Source organism: Myodes glareolus, chromosome 12 (assembly GCF_982192425.1).
Source record: "Myodes glareolus chromosome 12, mMyoGla1.1, whole genome shotgun sequence".
Taxonomy (NCBI): Eukaryota; Metazoa; Chordata; class Mammalia; order Rodentia; family Cricetidae; genus Myodes; species Myodes glareolus.
Window position 1 is genome coordinate 5,958,677 of NC_142037.1, and position 14,527 is coordinate 5,973,203.

General features: G+C 43.6%; 1 protein-coding gene across 2 annotated transcripts in view; it reads left to right on the forward strand.

The window, feature by feature from the left end:
• Positions 1 to 14,527, forward strand: part of Vcl (vinculin) — a 93,543-nt gene that overhangs the window by 76,561 nt on the left and 2,455 nt on the right. Inside the window, exons 15-21 of one of the 2 annotated variants that reach the window (XM_048426422.3) lie at positions 1,910 to 2,018; positions 3,100 to 3,402; positions 4,656 to 4,780; positions 7,144 to 7,329; positions 10,563 to 10,766; positions 12,695 to 12,898; positions 13,329 to 13,433. In XM_048426422.3, the coding sequence (XP_048282379.1) occupies positions 1,910 to 2,018; positions 3,100 to 3,402; positions 4,656 to 4,780; positions 7,144 to 7,329; positions 10,563 to 10,766; positions 12,695 to 12,898; positions 13,329 to 13,433 (1,236 nt within the window). The remainder of the gene's footprint in view (positions 1 to 1,909; positions 2,019 to 3,099; positions 3,403 to 4,655; positions 4,781 to 7,143; positions 7,330 to 10,562; positions 10,767 to 12,694; positions 12,899 to 13,328; positions 13,434 to 14,527) is intronic. The other variant, XM_048426421.3, reaches the window with a different exon arrangement.

The following is a 14,527-nucleotide window of genomic DNA, read 5'->3' on the forward strand; positions in this document are numbered from 1 at the left end:
TATGTTGCCTGTCTCCCTCCCCATTCTCTTCCCCCCTTTGGGTATGGAATGTAGGACTGTTTACATGTGAAGCACAGACCTCATACCACCACTGGGCCACATGCCCCAGCCCATTTGAAAAGGTCACATTCATTTAACTTAAAAACAAAACAAAACAAAACAAAACAACATCTTGTTTATGAAGCCAGACTGGCCTTGAACTCACATTGGTGCCTTGAATGTGGGATGACAGGCACTCCTATGCCTAGCTTCATCCAGCCTTTCTAGAAATTTCCATAAAATATGAGCATTCTTAATTGAAAGAAAAAACAAGATCCTTCCGTAAAACACCAAACAAAACAGAATTTCAGCACAAGACTGAGATTTAAAAAAAAAAAAACAAAACAAGCCCCAGAAGAACAGAAGTTTAGGGCCGTAATCCATATGGGGGGCAGTGCGTCTCCTATTTTTCTGAAGTGTTCAGAAAAGCTAACTCTTCTTTATTTCTTTCCACCTCTGTTCTAACATGTTTTCCTGAACACTTTGGGCTTTCCCGCCAATATTTCAGGCTTCTTACTTTTCCTCTTAAAGTGTCTCTCCTTGCCACGTGGCCACTTGTCTGCCCTGTGTCTGACCTCCATGCCAGCTTAAATGGCTTTTTTCTTTTCTCCTGCTATCATCTTCTTCAGGTAGCTGCTGATTTTACAGCTTCCCATCCTGTGTTTTTTCTTTTTTTTTTAAACTCTAATACTATTAATATTTTTAAACTCTAATACTAATAACAGAAGTTCTTGTGCTTCTAAAACCAAGAAACAATCCAGAAAACTAGACTTCACACTCCATTCTCAGAAGGAATGAAGACTTTAGGGACAGATCTGGACTCAAATGCATTCCAGCTCTCTCAACTCCATGAAGTTAGCCTTCATAATGCACTGTTTTGAGGACTAAAACCACGTGTGTAGACAGAATTACCAGCTACGCAGTGCTTCTTTCCCAAACACTCACTAACAAGACCTCTTGATGTTTGCGTCTCGGAAGTGAGGTGTTACCTACTCCACCTCTCATAGAGTCCATGTTAATTTTCACTTGTGTAATGAATGTGAAAGCAGTTTGTTAACTGAACAGTATCTTAGTTAATATTATTCTAAGTAAAATTTGAGTAATTGTTTGGTTACTTGTGAACAAGTGTTTTAATCAGTGTTATTCATAAATCAAATCTGAATAATGTTTTATATCATGCTAATACTATATTTTATAGACAGGGTTTTACTGTGAAGCCTTGCTGGCCTGGAGTTCACCAACTTGGTCTTGGATTTACAGAGATCTCTCTGTCTGTCTCCACAGTGGCAGGATCAAAGGGATGCTTGCTATGCCAACCTTTTCTCTTATTTTTGAGATATGGGTCTTCCTATAAAGATAGTTCAGGCTAGCATTAAGTTTGAAATCTTTCTGCCTGCAGCCAGGGCTACACAGAAAAACTCTGTCTCCAAAAACCAAACCAAACCAAAACCTCCTTCCTCAGGCCCCCAGATGCTGGGATTACAGGATTGAACTACATTGCCTAACTTAACTTTTAGTTTCTCTTTGCTTCTTTTTAAGATGAAAGAGTTCATATGAAGACATACATCAACTCTTAAATTTTTGTCAATTTTCTTGTGTTCTTCTGAAATATTAAATGAATGTTTATTTACTTTGTCACCTAATTTTTTTCTTCAAACCTGGCTGTGACTCTAAAGCCTTTGTGTGAAGGGCCTCCTCTGAGGTCTGTTTATGGCACCAAACTTACTGTGTTCAGCCTTAAGAGGCTTACCAATTTTGGTTTTCTGGTGCCACCTATAGGAGAAATGTAGAAAAGTGTTCTCTGTGGGTTTGTTTTTGGAGTGTGCTGTGCTGGTGCCCTGGCATGTGAAGACTGCTTTGTCATCAACAGGTCATCTCTGCTGCGCGAATCTTACTGAGGAACCCTGGTAATCAAGCTGCTTATGAACATTTTGAGACCATGAAGAACCAGTGGATTGATAATGTTGAAAAGATGACAGGTAGAATTTTGCGAAATTCTTTTGATCTTTTGATGTGTGAGTTCTGAGGACCTCAAACAGGACCGGTTATATTAACTGTAGTTGGATAAAGTGACAATGAGGGGCTCAGCAGTGTGCTTGGCCCCAGTCAGGCTGCTGAGTGGTGGCGGCTTCTCTCTCATTCAGGCATTGCTGCTGTGTTGGAAGAGGGACTGTTTGAGTCTCTTTATTTTAACACTGCCCTCTGGTGTGATGTTCATTGTTAAAGCTCCTATCTTCTCTTTGAATAGTGTCTTTGCCCAGTCCCAGCTAGAGTTTGGTTTCAGAGGCTGGGAGGCGGTGCTTGTGGATACAGTAAGTGGCTCTGTCACTTTCAGAGGTTTCAGATTTCAAGGAACCACAGTAGCTACCATTTAACCCAGCTTGTCTCAGAGTTTCCTCCAACTTATCAACTACATAGTTCAAAAAAAAAAAAAAAAAAAGGAGACACCTGTGTCTGTGTGACTGAAGAAGAACCCCCGAATCTTCCCTCGTCTCTATGGAGGGAGAGGACAGAGGACAGAAAGGAGGAGTGTGGGCTCTTTGCTGTCCCTGTAGAATCTGCTGTCAGGGGTCTGTAGCAGCCAGAGATGAAAGCAGAGCTCCTGAAGTGCCCAAAGAGAGGTAAAAGAAATAAGAAGCAGGCTGTTAGGGTTACTGGAGTTCTCCGCGTGGCTCATCTTAGACACTTCAAGCTGCCAGCAATCAACAGATGGCCGGAGAGTAAGATGGGAAGGGAGAAAATAGCAGATACTGTGGTGGTGATGCGGTGAAGGTTTCAGACACAATCCCTTGCTTCCTCCTGATGTCTTTGTGTCTCTGGTTGTCTGTGGTGGATATGAGAGGGCCAGTGACCACGGTCTGTATAAATCTTGAGTCCAAATCACCTGGACTATACTTGCAATTTGTTCACGTGGAAGCTTTCAATTTTGTAGGAAGAGCTTTGAACTGAGAAGAGAATTCTGAGTGTTGTACTTTCTCATGAGAAGCAGACAGACAACAGTGTTTTAGAGTCTTTGTTCTTCTAAAAACAAACTCAGTTCCATTTTTGTTTTCTTGACAGGGCTGGTAGACGAGGCTATTGATACCAAATCTCTGTTGGATGCTTCTGAAGAAGCAATTAAGAAAGACCTGGACAAGTGTAAGGTAGCCATGGCCAATATTCAACCTCAGATGCTGGTCGCTGGAGCAACCAGCATTGCTCGTCGAGCCAACCGGATCCTGCTGGTTGCTAAGAGGGAGGTAGAGAACTCTGAGGACCCGAAGTTCCGCGAGGCTGTGAAAGCTGCCTCTGATGAATTGAGCAAAACAATCTCCCCAATGGTGATGGATGCCAAGGCTGTGGCTGGAAACATCTCTGACCCTGGTAAGCAATAGTGCATGGTGTCTTTCATCCTAACTGCAAGGTGAACTCGGTAAAGATGGGAAAAGAGTAGCTATCCACAACCACCACATCCAGAATCTGGGAGGATGTGCTTTCTCATGTAATCTCAACAACCAGGGGGCTGAGGCAGGAGGATAACTTTAATTTTGGGGCCAGTCTCAGCTATTTAGCCAGTTTGAGGACAGGCAGAGCTATAAAATGAGACCTTGTCTCAAAAAATCAAAAGAAAAAACTGTAGACATTTAGTTTGAGAATGTTGCATTAATCTTTCCTTCTGTTCAGTTTTGTGTACTGCCATGCTTGTCAATCTCTGGATCAGTACCTCTGCACTTTCTTGGTGTTGTCTGGCTTCCTATCGTAATTCATAATCAATACTTTGGAAACTTAAAGCCAAACAAAACAAAACATCAGCTACCCATCTGCCAGCCGTTTAGTTCGTGAAGTTGATATGGCTTTTTTTCTGCTTGTCTCACTTACAGTGACCTCTCTTTCTAGAGAATCTTGTTTTTGTTAGATCTAGAGTACTTAAACTAACTCTGGTTTCTTAGGCTCTATTTGGAAGAATTTGAGTTTTCTTCAGCTACATTTTGATCATAGTTTCAGTATCACTAAGGGAGATAATTGCATTTACTCATTTGTTTGTAACCATGTATCCTTCTTTGGAAACTGACATTTCCCATCTCATCGGTGAAAATCTAGGTTGCCTGACTCACTAGTGGCCCAGGCAGAATCTTCTTCAAATTCATGGTCTACCATCACTGTGGATGCATTTGATCTTTTCATTGGAGTTTCTAAATATTTTAGCAGTTCAAGATAAGGGTTAGCACCTTGAATGCCAACTAGAGCACAGACCTAGAAAGGTGAGATGTACTCTAGGGAGCTACCGACTCAATCTGGAGCCGACATCTCCTGTGCTCTGCACTCAGCAGACCTGGCCATGACCATGCTTCATCATAAGAGAAGTGATGGGTACCACCTGAGCCTAGCTTACCCAGGATTCTCCCAAGCACCTGAGTTGTGCTGTCAGAGGCATCCTCACCACTGTAGGAACAGCTGCCTGGTGACACTTCCTCAGGGCCTCTAGCTTGCCCTACTTCCCTTTGCCTTGTCACTGCCATGATTCCTACTGGCAGCTTCACATCCAGCCTCATTAATAGGAACCAGTTCTTCTGCTGGACAGGCAGTGCTGTGGGTGCTGACCTGCCCAGCTGAAACTGAGAGTGTCTTGTGTTTAGGCCTGCAAAAGAGCTTCCTGGACTCAGGATATCGGATCCTGGGAGCCGTGGCCAAGGTCAGAGAAGCCTTCCAACCTCAGGAGCCTGACTTCCCACCTCCTCCACCAGACCTTGAACAGCTCCGAGTAAGTACGCTCAGAGATGGGAGGAACTGAGCAGCCAGGGGTTGAGCCCGTGTGTGAGGCAGATCTGCTTTTATAGTCTGCAGGTCCAGGTGGCTTGTGTAGGTAACCTTTATGTGATTAGTTAGAGACAGATCTTGATTTTAATTCCTGAATTGTATGGCATCATAACCCATCACTTGTATATGTGCTTACATGATATTAGCCCACGTGACAGGGTGAGAAGGGAGCAGAGGTAAGTGCAGTTGTGATGGAGTGATGTGGTACCAGTTTAAAGTACATTTGTGGTGAGGCTTGCTAAGTGGGGGAATCACAGCATTAGAATCTTGTTAGATTCTTGCCTTTCTCTCTCTCTCTCTCTCTCTCTCTCTCTCTCTCTCTCTCTCTCTAGTAACAAAATTGATACTCGTTTTTAAAAAATTTAAAAAAGTGTGTGTGTGTGTATGCATACATGCATACATACATGCAGGACCACATGCAGTTCATGCATGTGCTTGTGGAGGATAGAGGTCAACTTCAAGTGTTGTCCCACCTTAGTTTGGAACCAGAACCTCTCAGTGGGATGTATGGCTTGCTGGCTGGCCAGTGAGTCCTTGGGATTTGCTTGTCTCCCTCTCCCCAGGGCTGGGGTTACCAGCACATACCACCATGCCGAGTTGTTGTTGTTTGGAGCTTTGGTTTTGGGCTTTCTCTACACAGCGTTAGTTGTCCTGGAACTTACTATGTAGACCTGACTGGCCTTGTGATCTCTCAGAGATCTGTTCCAGAGTGCTGGGGTATGCTGAGTTTTTCACTTGGGTGCTAGGGATCAAACGAGGGTCTTCATGCTTACATGGCAAGTGCTCAGTTATCTCCCCAGACCAAGAAAAGTTTAAATTTTATATATATAGGTTCTTTGTACTGCTTGCATGCCTAGTACCCTCAGAAGAGGCATTAGATCCCTTGGATCCAAAGTTGTAGATGGTTGTGAGCTGCTCCGTGGGTGCTGGGAAGTTTAACCTATATTTTCTGAAGGAACAAGTGTTCTTAACTGCTGAGTCATCTCTCCAGGCCCTTGAATCTTTCTTTTTGTAATTCTTTCTCATTAAGTATCATGGATATATTTTTCCATGGTTTAAGAATAAGCTAGTTGGGTAATTTCTTGCAGTTACAAACCATAGAAACAGAAATAGTAATGATCTTACTCAGATCTTATTCCAGCTAACAGTTTAGAAATATGTTGGAGAATAGCATAACAAGGCAATAGTTATATTTCTTTGGTATGTTTTCTTTTCTTTGTTGGTTTTTTTTTTTTTTTGAGTGGTTTTGTTTGTTTTTGAGACAGGGTTTCTCTGTGTAACCCTGTCTATCCTGGAACTAGCTCTTGTAGACCAGGCTAGCATTGAACTCACAGAGATCTGCCTGCCTCTACCTCCCGAGTGCTGGGATTAAAGGCATGCTCCACCATTGCCTGGGTTTTTTCTTTTCTTTTTGACTTTTTAAAACAGGGTTTCTCTGTGTAGCCCTGGCTATCCTGAAACTCGCTCTGTAGACCAGGGTGGCCTCAAACTCACAGAGATCCGTCTGTCTCTGCCTCCTGAGTGCTGGGATTAAAGACATGCGCTACCATTGCCTGGCTCCAACCTGATATCTTTTACTGGTATTAAGAAAGAAAATATAGCCAGATTTTCACAGGAGGCAGATCTCTGTGAGTACAAGGTGAGCCTGGTCTATTGAGTGAGTTCCAGGACAACCAGGCTGTTAAACACACACACACACACACACACACACACACACACACACACACACACACACACACCACTGTCTCAGAAAACCAAAAAAAGGAAAAAAAGAAAAAAGAAAAAGAAGATGTCAGGTTGGCTAAGGATAAAACTGGATTGCTACACATAGGTAAGGTTGGTGGTTTCCAAGTTTCAGTATTTCTGTACACTTTCCCTTGAGGCTCTTGATGGTAAGAGCCATAGGAGGGTGAGATTCCTGGTAAGTGGCTCCTTTGAGTCCCACCACTTAGAATTAGGGTTGTAGAGATCACGTGGCAGATGCAGAACTTGAAGCTCTAATGAGAAGTTATTGTCTTTCATTTGCCTTTTGGCAACCAGAACCAGAACTAGGCTTTATCTCTTCTATGGGATTGGCTATGGAATGACTGATCTGTTAATGCTGTGTATGCCTCCCATGGGAGATGACCAACATATAGCTGTCTTCTTGTAGAGAAGAAAATGTTCTTTTATTGTGATTACATAGATAGGCCTCATAGCTAGGTGTGGGTGATCTTACATGGAATCAGTGTGGGCAGATTTTCAAGATTGGTTTTTGGTAGTAGTTGCTAGGGCTTACACTGACAATCTGTTTTTTCACATTTGTAGCTAACTGATGAGCTTGCTCCTCCTAAGCCACCTCTTCCTGAGGGCGAAGTTCCTCCACCCAGGCCCCCTCCTCCAGAGGAGAAGGATGAAGAGTTCCCCGAGCAGAAAGCTGGGGAGGTGATTAATCAGCCCATGATGATGGCTGCCAGGCAGCTCCATGATGAAGCTCGGAAATGGTCTAGCAAGGTAAGCTCTGAGAATTTCCTTGTCAAGAATGGGAGTCTTCCCAGGAAGGATGGAGAACCATATCCCCAACCCAGGAAGAAGTCTAATTGGAGTCACCTTCCTTCTTGCTTACTGCGTGTGTTTCAGGCAATATGTTGTTCTTTTTTCCAGTGACTTAGTGAGAAGTCTGAGTGTTTGATTGCTTACCTCTGCTTGGGCAAAAGTAAAAGCTGAGATGTCTGTGGCTAAAGAAGAGTTTTTTCCTCTTTGTTCATTAGTATCAGCTCTGACTCCTGACATTTTGGGTCTTTTTTTAGAAGCTTTATCTTTCTTGGATTATTGAATGTTTTCCAATCTCCATTACTAACTGGCAAAACTTCAGTTGTGAAAGTATCTCTTGTGGGCTTTGCTAGATGAATTCTGTACATTTTCTTCAATTCTTGCATTAAGAAGCAGATAGAACTGGGCAGTGGTGACACATGCCTTTAATCTCAGCACTTGGAATGCAGAGGCAGGTGGATCTCTGTGGGTTTGAGGCCAGTCTCGTCTATAAGAGCTAGTTCCAGGACAGGCTCCATAGCTACAGAAAAACCCTGTCTCGAGGAAAAAAAAGAAGAACAAGAAGGTAGATTGGTGTTCCAGAAGGAGTATATTTTTGTCCTTTCTCAGAATCATCCTGTCCCCGCCTCTATACTCAAGACATCTCCAGGTTATCTTCAACTCAGCTAATTTAACAGTCCAAATATTAATGAGGGGGGAATTTGGATGTGACAGCAGTTCTGCCTCCACGTTCTGTCTGTCTCCCTGAGTGCTGGAAGTGAGTGGCAGCTTTTCTTGCTTAGAGTGGAATCCTGTTGCTCATTTAGCAATGAGATGTGGTTCTTAGTTCTAAACTGTTTCTAATGCACCCTGAATACTAGACCTTCATTCCCACTGTATTCCTTTATTTTTACATCCACAATTGAATATACTTCCTGGGGGAACTGGTCGGCCTACCCCACCTTAGAAATTGACCTTGGTTTGTTTGTTTGTTTGTTTCTTTTTAAAAAAGATTCATTCATTTATCCATTTATTTATTTATTTTTAATTAATTAATTAATTTATTTATTATGTATTTAGTGGTCTGCCTGCATGCATGCCAGAAGAGGGCACCAGATCTCATCACAAATGGGTGTGAGCCACCATATGGTTGCTGGGAACTGAACTCAGTATCTCTGGAAGATCAATCAGTGCTCTTAACCTCTGAGATTTCTCCAGCCCCCTTGACCTTCGCTTTTAAACTAGTGTCTGAACTGTTAGCTGGGAGCCCAGGACCTGACCTGTGCAATTATTTATAATGGTATTTCTCCAGCACCCCGGATCATGCAGCATAAACCCTACTGTGCATGGAGAGTGGGCGAGAGTGGAACAGGGTCAGTTTTCCTCAGATGAAACAGAAATTAATTATGATAAACCTGCACATATTTGGAAGAATACAAAAATATCTGTGGACTGTAAAGGTGACACTTCAGAGGGTCAGGCAGCATTTGCCCTACTCTGCTCAGTGTGTTCAGAAGTCCTGCCCAGAAGGGCTGAACTAATGCGTTCACTGGCTTTTGAGCCATGTATGGGTGGGGGAAGGAAGGAATATGTATTTGTATCTGTCCATTTGTCTTTGTGCAGCTTGTCACTCTGAACCTTAGCAACAGTAAGCTGCTCTTTTCTTCGAAGGAATGGGAATGAGTCTTGGTTGAGACAGTGAGAAAGGACTGGTGATATCTAAACCCCTTACTGACCTTGTGTCTTCCAATTTCATTGCCACTTTTTAGAGATGGGCTTTGTATTTAGGATAAGAATTTTTATTTTTGTTCTTGTTTTTTGAGAATTATTTTCATTTTATGCCTATGGGTGTTTTGCCTGCATATATGTCTGTATACCACATGTGTGCAGTACCCATGAAAGCTAGAAGGTGTTAGGTCCCCTGGAACTGTAGATACAGATGGTTGTGAATCATCATGGTGGTGCTGGGAATTGAAAGTAGTCAATGTTCTTAACTATTTCTATTTTTAATATTTCAAAGTTTTCTTATGGCTTAGGACTCAATGGTCTCCAATGTGGACTTCTTGCCTTGGCGTTTGGAGTCCTGGGACTCTAGAAATGTACTGGTAGGATAAGACTTTTTAGGAACCTTAAATAAAGTTCCATATGAACATATATTTCCTCCTGATCACAGGTTCTTGGGTAGATAGCCTTTGTTTACCAGCCTTTTTTTATAAATGGCTTGGCTTCATTAAATTCCTTTTCTTTCCATTCCATCTGTTTTTAAGCATCTGTCTTCCCAGCCCCTTACAATTCCTACCTTTTGTATAAAATTCATGTCCTTCCCTTCTTGGTCCCTGTTCTCTCGTAAGCAACCATTTTGGGTTCATATGAGGGCTCCTTTGAGCTTAGCCTCATTTAGTTGCCAAGTCCATGTGTCACCTGATCTGTGAACTAGTAAGGTGAGTTTGGGGTGAGCAAGAAGCTGATTTCAACAAAAGAGAGGTTTAGGCTGTATCCAGAAGGCGGTGCTTTCAGTTGCAACAGTAAGATATTGTGGAAGCTTTGTCTTTGAAGATCCTTTTTAAAGGAGAAAGACAGGCTAAAATGTAGGTTTTTCCATTGCTATAGGAACTAGATGAGGTACCTTCTTTAGGCTCCTTATAGCTATCTAAGCAGTTGTAGTGTATTTTGTAAATCTTCTTCATGAACCATTAGGTTGACTTTTTTCGTCTATTTCTTGGTTTGCTGTTGCTTTTGACATGCCATTCCTAATCTGGGACCTGTAATCCCTAAAGGAACTAGTAAATGCCTGGTAGCTGCGGAGCTGCATGTTCCAGGATGATGGGATAGTGAGTATCTGATTTAGGAGGAGTCTCAGCTTTCCTTTTCAAACAGCTTATATGGCTGTGTCTACTTTTCTCCTCTGGACTTCTTTTCAAGGTTGTTTGGCTCCCCAAACATGTGATTCTGGTCATGTTTAACTTCAGCAACAAGCATATATTTCCTTCTCTGGAAATCTTCTGCTAGAGCAAATGTATTCACTTATTTCAAGGTGACTTAGGCTGGAGTTCCTGTCTTTGAACCTTGGCTCACCTGGCTCCTGGAGAGCATGCCATTTTCTTTCCCATCCCAGGCAAGCTTTGGTTACTAAACCAGCTGAAGCTCCATTTCCAAAGTCCTTTTGTTCTTACTAACACTATCCCTATTTTTCACCCTCCCTACCATCGACAAAGCCGGGTATCCCAGCTGCTCAGGTGGGTATAGGAGTTGTAGCTGAGGCAGATGCGGCTGATGCTGTTGGGTTCCCTTTCCCCTCTGACATGGAAGACGATTACGAACCTGAGCTGCTGTTAATGCCATCTAATCAGCCGGTCAACCAGCCCATTCTGGCCGCGGCTCAGTCCTTGCATCGGGAAGCTACCAAGTGGTCTAGTAAGGTACTGATGGTACCCCCAGTTGGGGGCTGCTCCAAATGCATCCGGCCATGTGCAGCCTTGACACCTTGCATCACTCATTATCTGTGTGGGTCCTGCGAGTCTGAGCCGGGCGGGCAACTGTCTGTCTGCACCTTGTTGTTAGGGCTGGCTTCACAAGTTTGATAGGTTTGCAAATGTCCAAATGAACCGCATTTATGTTTAGGGAATAAAGAGAAATGGGGTCACTTTTCAAAGGATTCATTTTCTTCCCATTTTTGTGGCCATTATTGGATCTGTAAATGCTCCAGGAAGCCATAAATGCATCTCTCAGTGACTTCTAGGTCAGGAGCCTTTGGGGACCACTGAAAGTTCCCCTAGCTTGACCACTGAGCTTTGCTTGGCTCCCACTGACCTCTCACCCTGATGACTCAGGCAGAGTTGATCAGCGCAAAAGCAGTTTTATCTGGCAGAGTCTCTGGGGAGGACTGCTTGCTGCCTTGCACCTGGCTGTGCGACAGATGCTGGCCTTTGTGGGAGCCCACGTGGCAGGGGCTTCACTGATTGCTTTTCCAGGTACCTCAGAGGGGTTGGAAAGTGGCCACAGGGGAAGCTCAAGGCTATCACTTAGGTGACAGAGCCTTGGATCTGAACTAACATTTGTTTGGAGAGTTAGAGGTGTAGAAGTGATCACTTTTTTGGGTTTTGTTTTTCCCATTTAAGAATGGCATGTTGCAAGTGTCTGAGGATGGTGGGTAATAACTAACCCTGGCACTGTGCTGTCTTCTAACCAAAGTCATGTAATCCTAAATTACCTCAGGTCTGCACTGAAGTTCTCCCAGAGGGGAGGGCTTCGGCTAACACGTGCCTTTCCTCATGACCTCCTCTAAAATCTGTGTCCTCTCTAGCCTCAGTTTATTTCCTGTGACGTGTACTTTCCCACATCAGTGATGAGCCACTTCATGGTGCCTGTGGAGTCCTTGCAGAGCACCAGAGTAGCATGGTTTGTGTGTGCCTTACCGCACTGTGGAGAAACTGAAAAGCATGAGGGGGACAAATGAGTGGAGCTTGGCCATTCAGTTAAACACTGTAGTTGCTGTACTTTTAGGTTGGTAAGGACATAAAATAAATTGCTTAAATATTTCCTTATGACCCATGAGGGTTTTAAGTAAGCCAAATGCCAAATCTCAGACAAATTGCCATTAATGAGAGGGTCAATCTTTTAGAGCCTGGCTCAGGTTTATTTATTTATTTGATTCCTCCCTCAGTATCTTCCTAAGTGAACATTCCTTAATCGGAGGCTTCACTTAGCTGATGAGACCAGCAAATTGATTTGTGGGATCAATTTTCTTTTAATGTGGAATGATTAAAATAGCCTGCTCTTTCAAGCTGACAGGTCAAGAGGTAGAGGGAGGCCAAAGTAGTCTAGATGAGAAAATGTCCATTTCTCTAGTTTTCCTCACAGGCTGAGAATCATCACCTGGGTTCTAAGTTCTAGTGAAGCAGTGTAAGTGCGTGGCTGCCGTTCATAAGAGCAGATATGGAGAGGATGCTCTTAGCACCTAGAAAGCCTCTTCTGTGCTTGGCCAGCTCGCTGCTTTCTCCCCTATGATAGAGATGAATATGCCTGTGTGACCGACTTCTTGGCTCTGGCCCTATGTTATTGACACAATTAACCTGGAGATGCTCAACTGCCTGTTCAGTGCTGTGCCTGGGGCACCCACGTTGTCTTTTCAGACTAATCTCTAGGTCTTTTCATTCAGGATATCCTCTCTCCCTGAGTGCTGGGGCAAGTGCCCATTCTCTCTGCTGTCCTCCCTCCAGTGCTTTCCCCATCTCCTTAGCCTTCCAGAGGCTGCAAGAGCAGCAGATTGCCTCCTGTTTTTTTTCTACTTTCCTTAACTTGACTAGCATGTGGTCAGAGCTCATGCTGTATCTCTGCTTCTCTCTAGGGCAATGACATCATTGCAGCAGCCAAGCGCATGGCTCTGCTGATGGCAGAGATGTCTCGGCTGGTAAGAGGGGGTAGTGGTACCAAGCGGGCACTTATTCAGTGTGCCAAGGACATCGCTAAAGCCTCTGATGAGGTGACTCGGCTGGCCAAGGAGGTTGCCAAGCAGTGTACAGATAAGCGGATTAGAACCAATCTCTTACAGGTATTTGGGGAAATAAGTTGTGTGTGTGTGTGTATGTGTGTGTCCAGACAGGAGAGGAGGAAGGGAGGGAGGGAGGGAGGAAAGGAAGGAGGGAGGGAGAAAGAAGAGAAGAGTGCATCTGAGTGGGAAGCGTGAATGCGAGGGAAAAGGCGAGAGGAAATTGGGCGAATAAGGAGAAAGCAACAGCAGCAAGGGCCATGTGTGCATTAAAAAAACAAAACAAAACAAAAAAACAAAAAACCAGACTGAAAGTTTATTTCCTAACCCAGTGGAATTTGAATGCCTCCATCTATGAACCAGTTCGGTCAGGGCTGGTCCTTTATTGAGTAGTCCTGCATGCCAATGACTGGGAATGGAGTTGGGTATATCTGCCTTCAAGGAACTTGTGGGCAAGACAACTAACAAAAACCAAATGAAACTTTCTCTTTAGGTGTGTGAGAGAATCCCAACTATAAGCACCCAGCTCAAAATCTTGTCCACAGTGAAGGCTACCATGCTGGGCCGGACCAACATCAGCGACGAGGAATCCGAGCAGGTATGAGCTGCTGCTCTGGGTTCCCTGCCTCGAGCTTCTTTGCTGTTTAATCTTAGCTTTAAGACAAACGTACCTCGAATTAAAAATGCAGCAACCCACTCTTTTCTTATCTTCCCTCTGGTGGACCCTACTCTGAGTCACACTCCCCGTTTCCCTAGAGAGCACATCTTGGTTGGCAGACCCATCATTATTCTAAAAGTTAAAATGAGGGAGACAATCTCTTCCCATTAGGGAACTCACAGATAATTTGGGAGACCAACTGCTTCCGACCTCTACAGAGGCCAGGGGCACCCCGAGGAATAAGGAGGACACTCTCCTATACACTACTGTGATTTTAACTCTCGCCTTCCCGATATCCCTAACTTCCAGATATTGCAAGTGAAGTTTGGTACTGGGTTATTTTAGTGGGATGTCTTCTGCCTAAAGATAGGAGAAGCTGGGAGAGGAAAGATACAATGCAGTTCATGCTAATTAATGCACAGGAAATGAATCAACAAACTGCATGCTGAGACTATGTGTGTTTCATTAAGTGTAAAGAGTAGATACAGTGTGGTACAATGGGACAAACAGGACACAGGAGAGAAGTCTTGAGTGGGACCCTGACTTTGTGTGTTTGGCTGGCACGGCTCCCAGCTTTTCTGGGCCCAAGAGCCTTCCTAATAACAAGCAATGTTAGGAATTCAGATGGTAGGTTCTTTCCCCAAAGCCCTCTGAAATTTATGCACACGTTTCAACTCATGTGACACATTTTTCTGAGAAACCCTATAGCCTTCATTAAGTCCTCAAAAGATCTATAACTTAAAGATATAATTACTGCCCTAGAGAATCATTGAGTTGTCTGAATGTGAGCAGACTTCTAGCTAGATCCCTACCTCTAAGCTTGTGTGTTTGGAAAATTAATGTACATACATTTATAATGTAGTTGGTTGCTTGGTTTGATTGTGTTTGTTCATTGTTTATTTAATGCCTCCTGTCCAAACAGTGGAGAGCAGTGAACAAAAGTAACGAATATCTGACCTATGGAACTTAAAATTTAGTAGATACCCCCAAACAAACAAAAACAATTGCCAGACAACCCATCCCCAAAACAATGT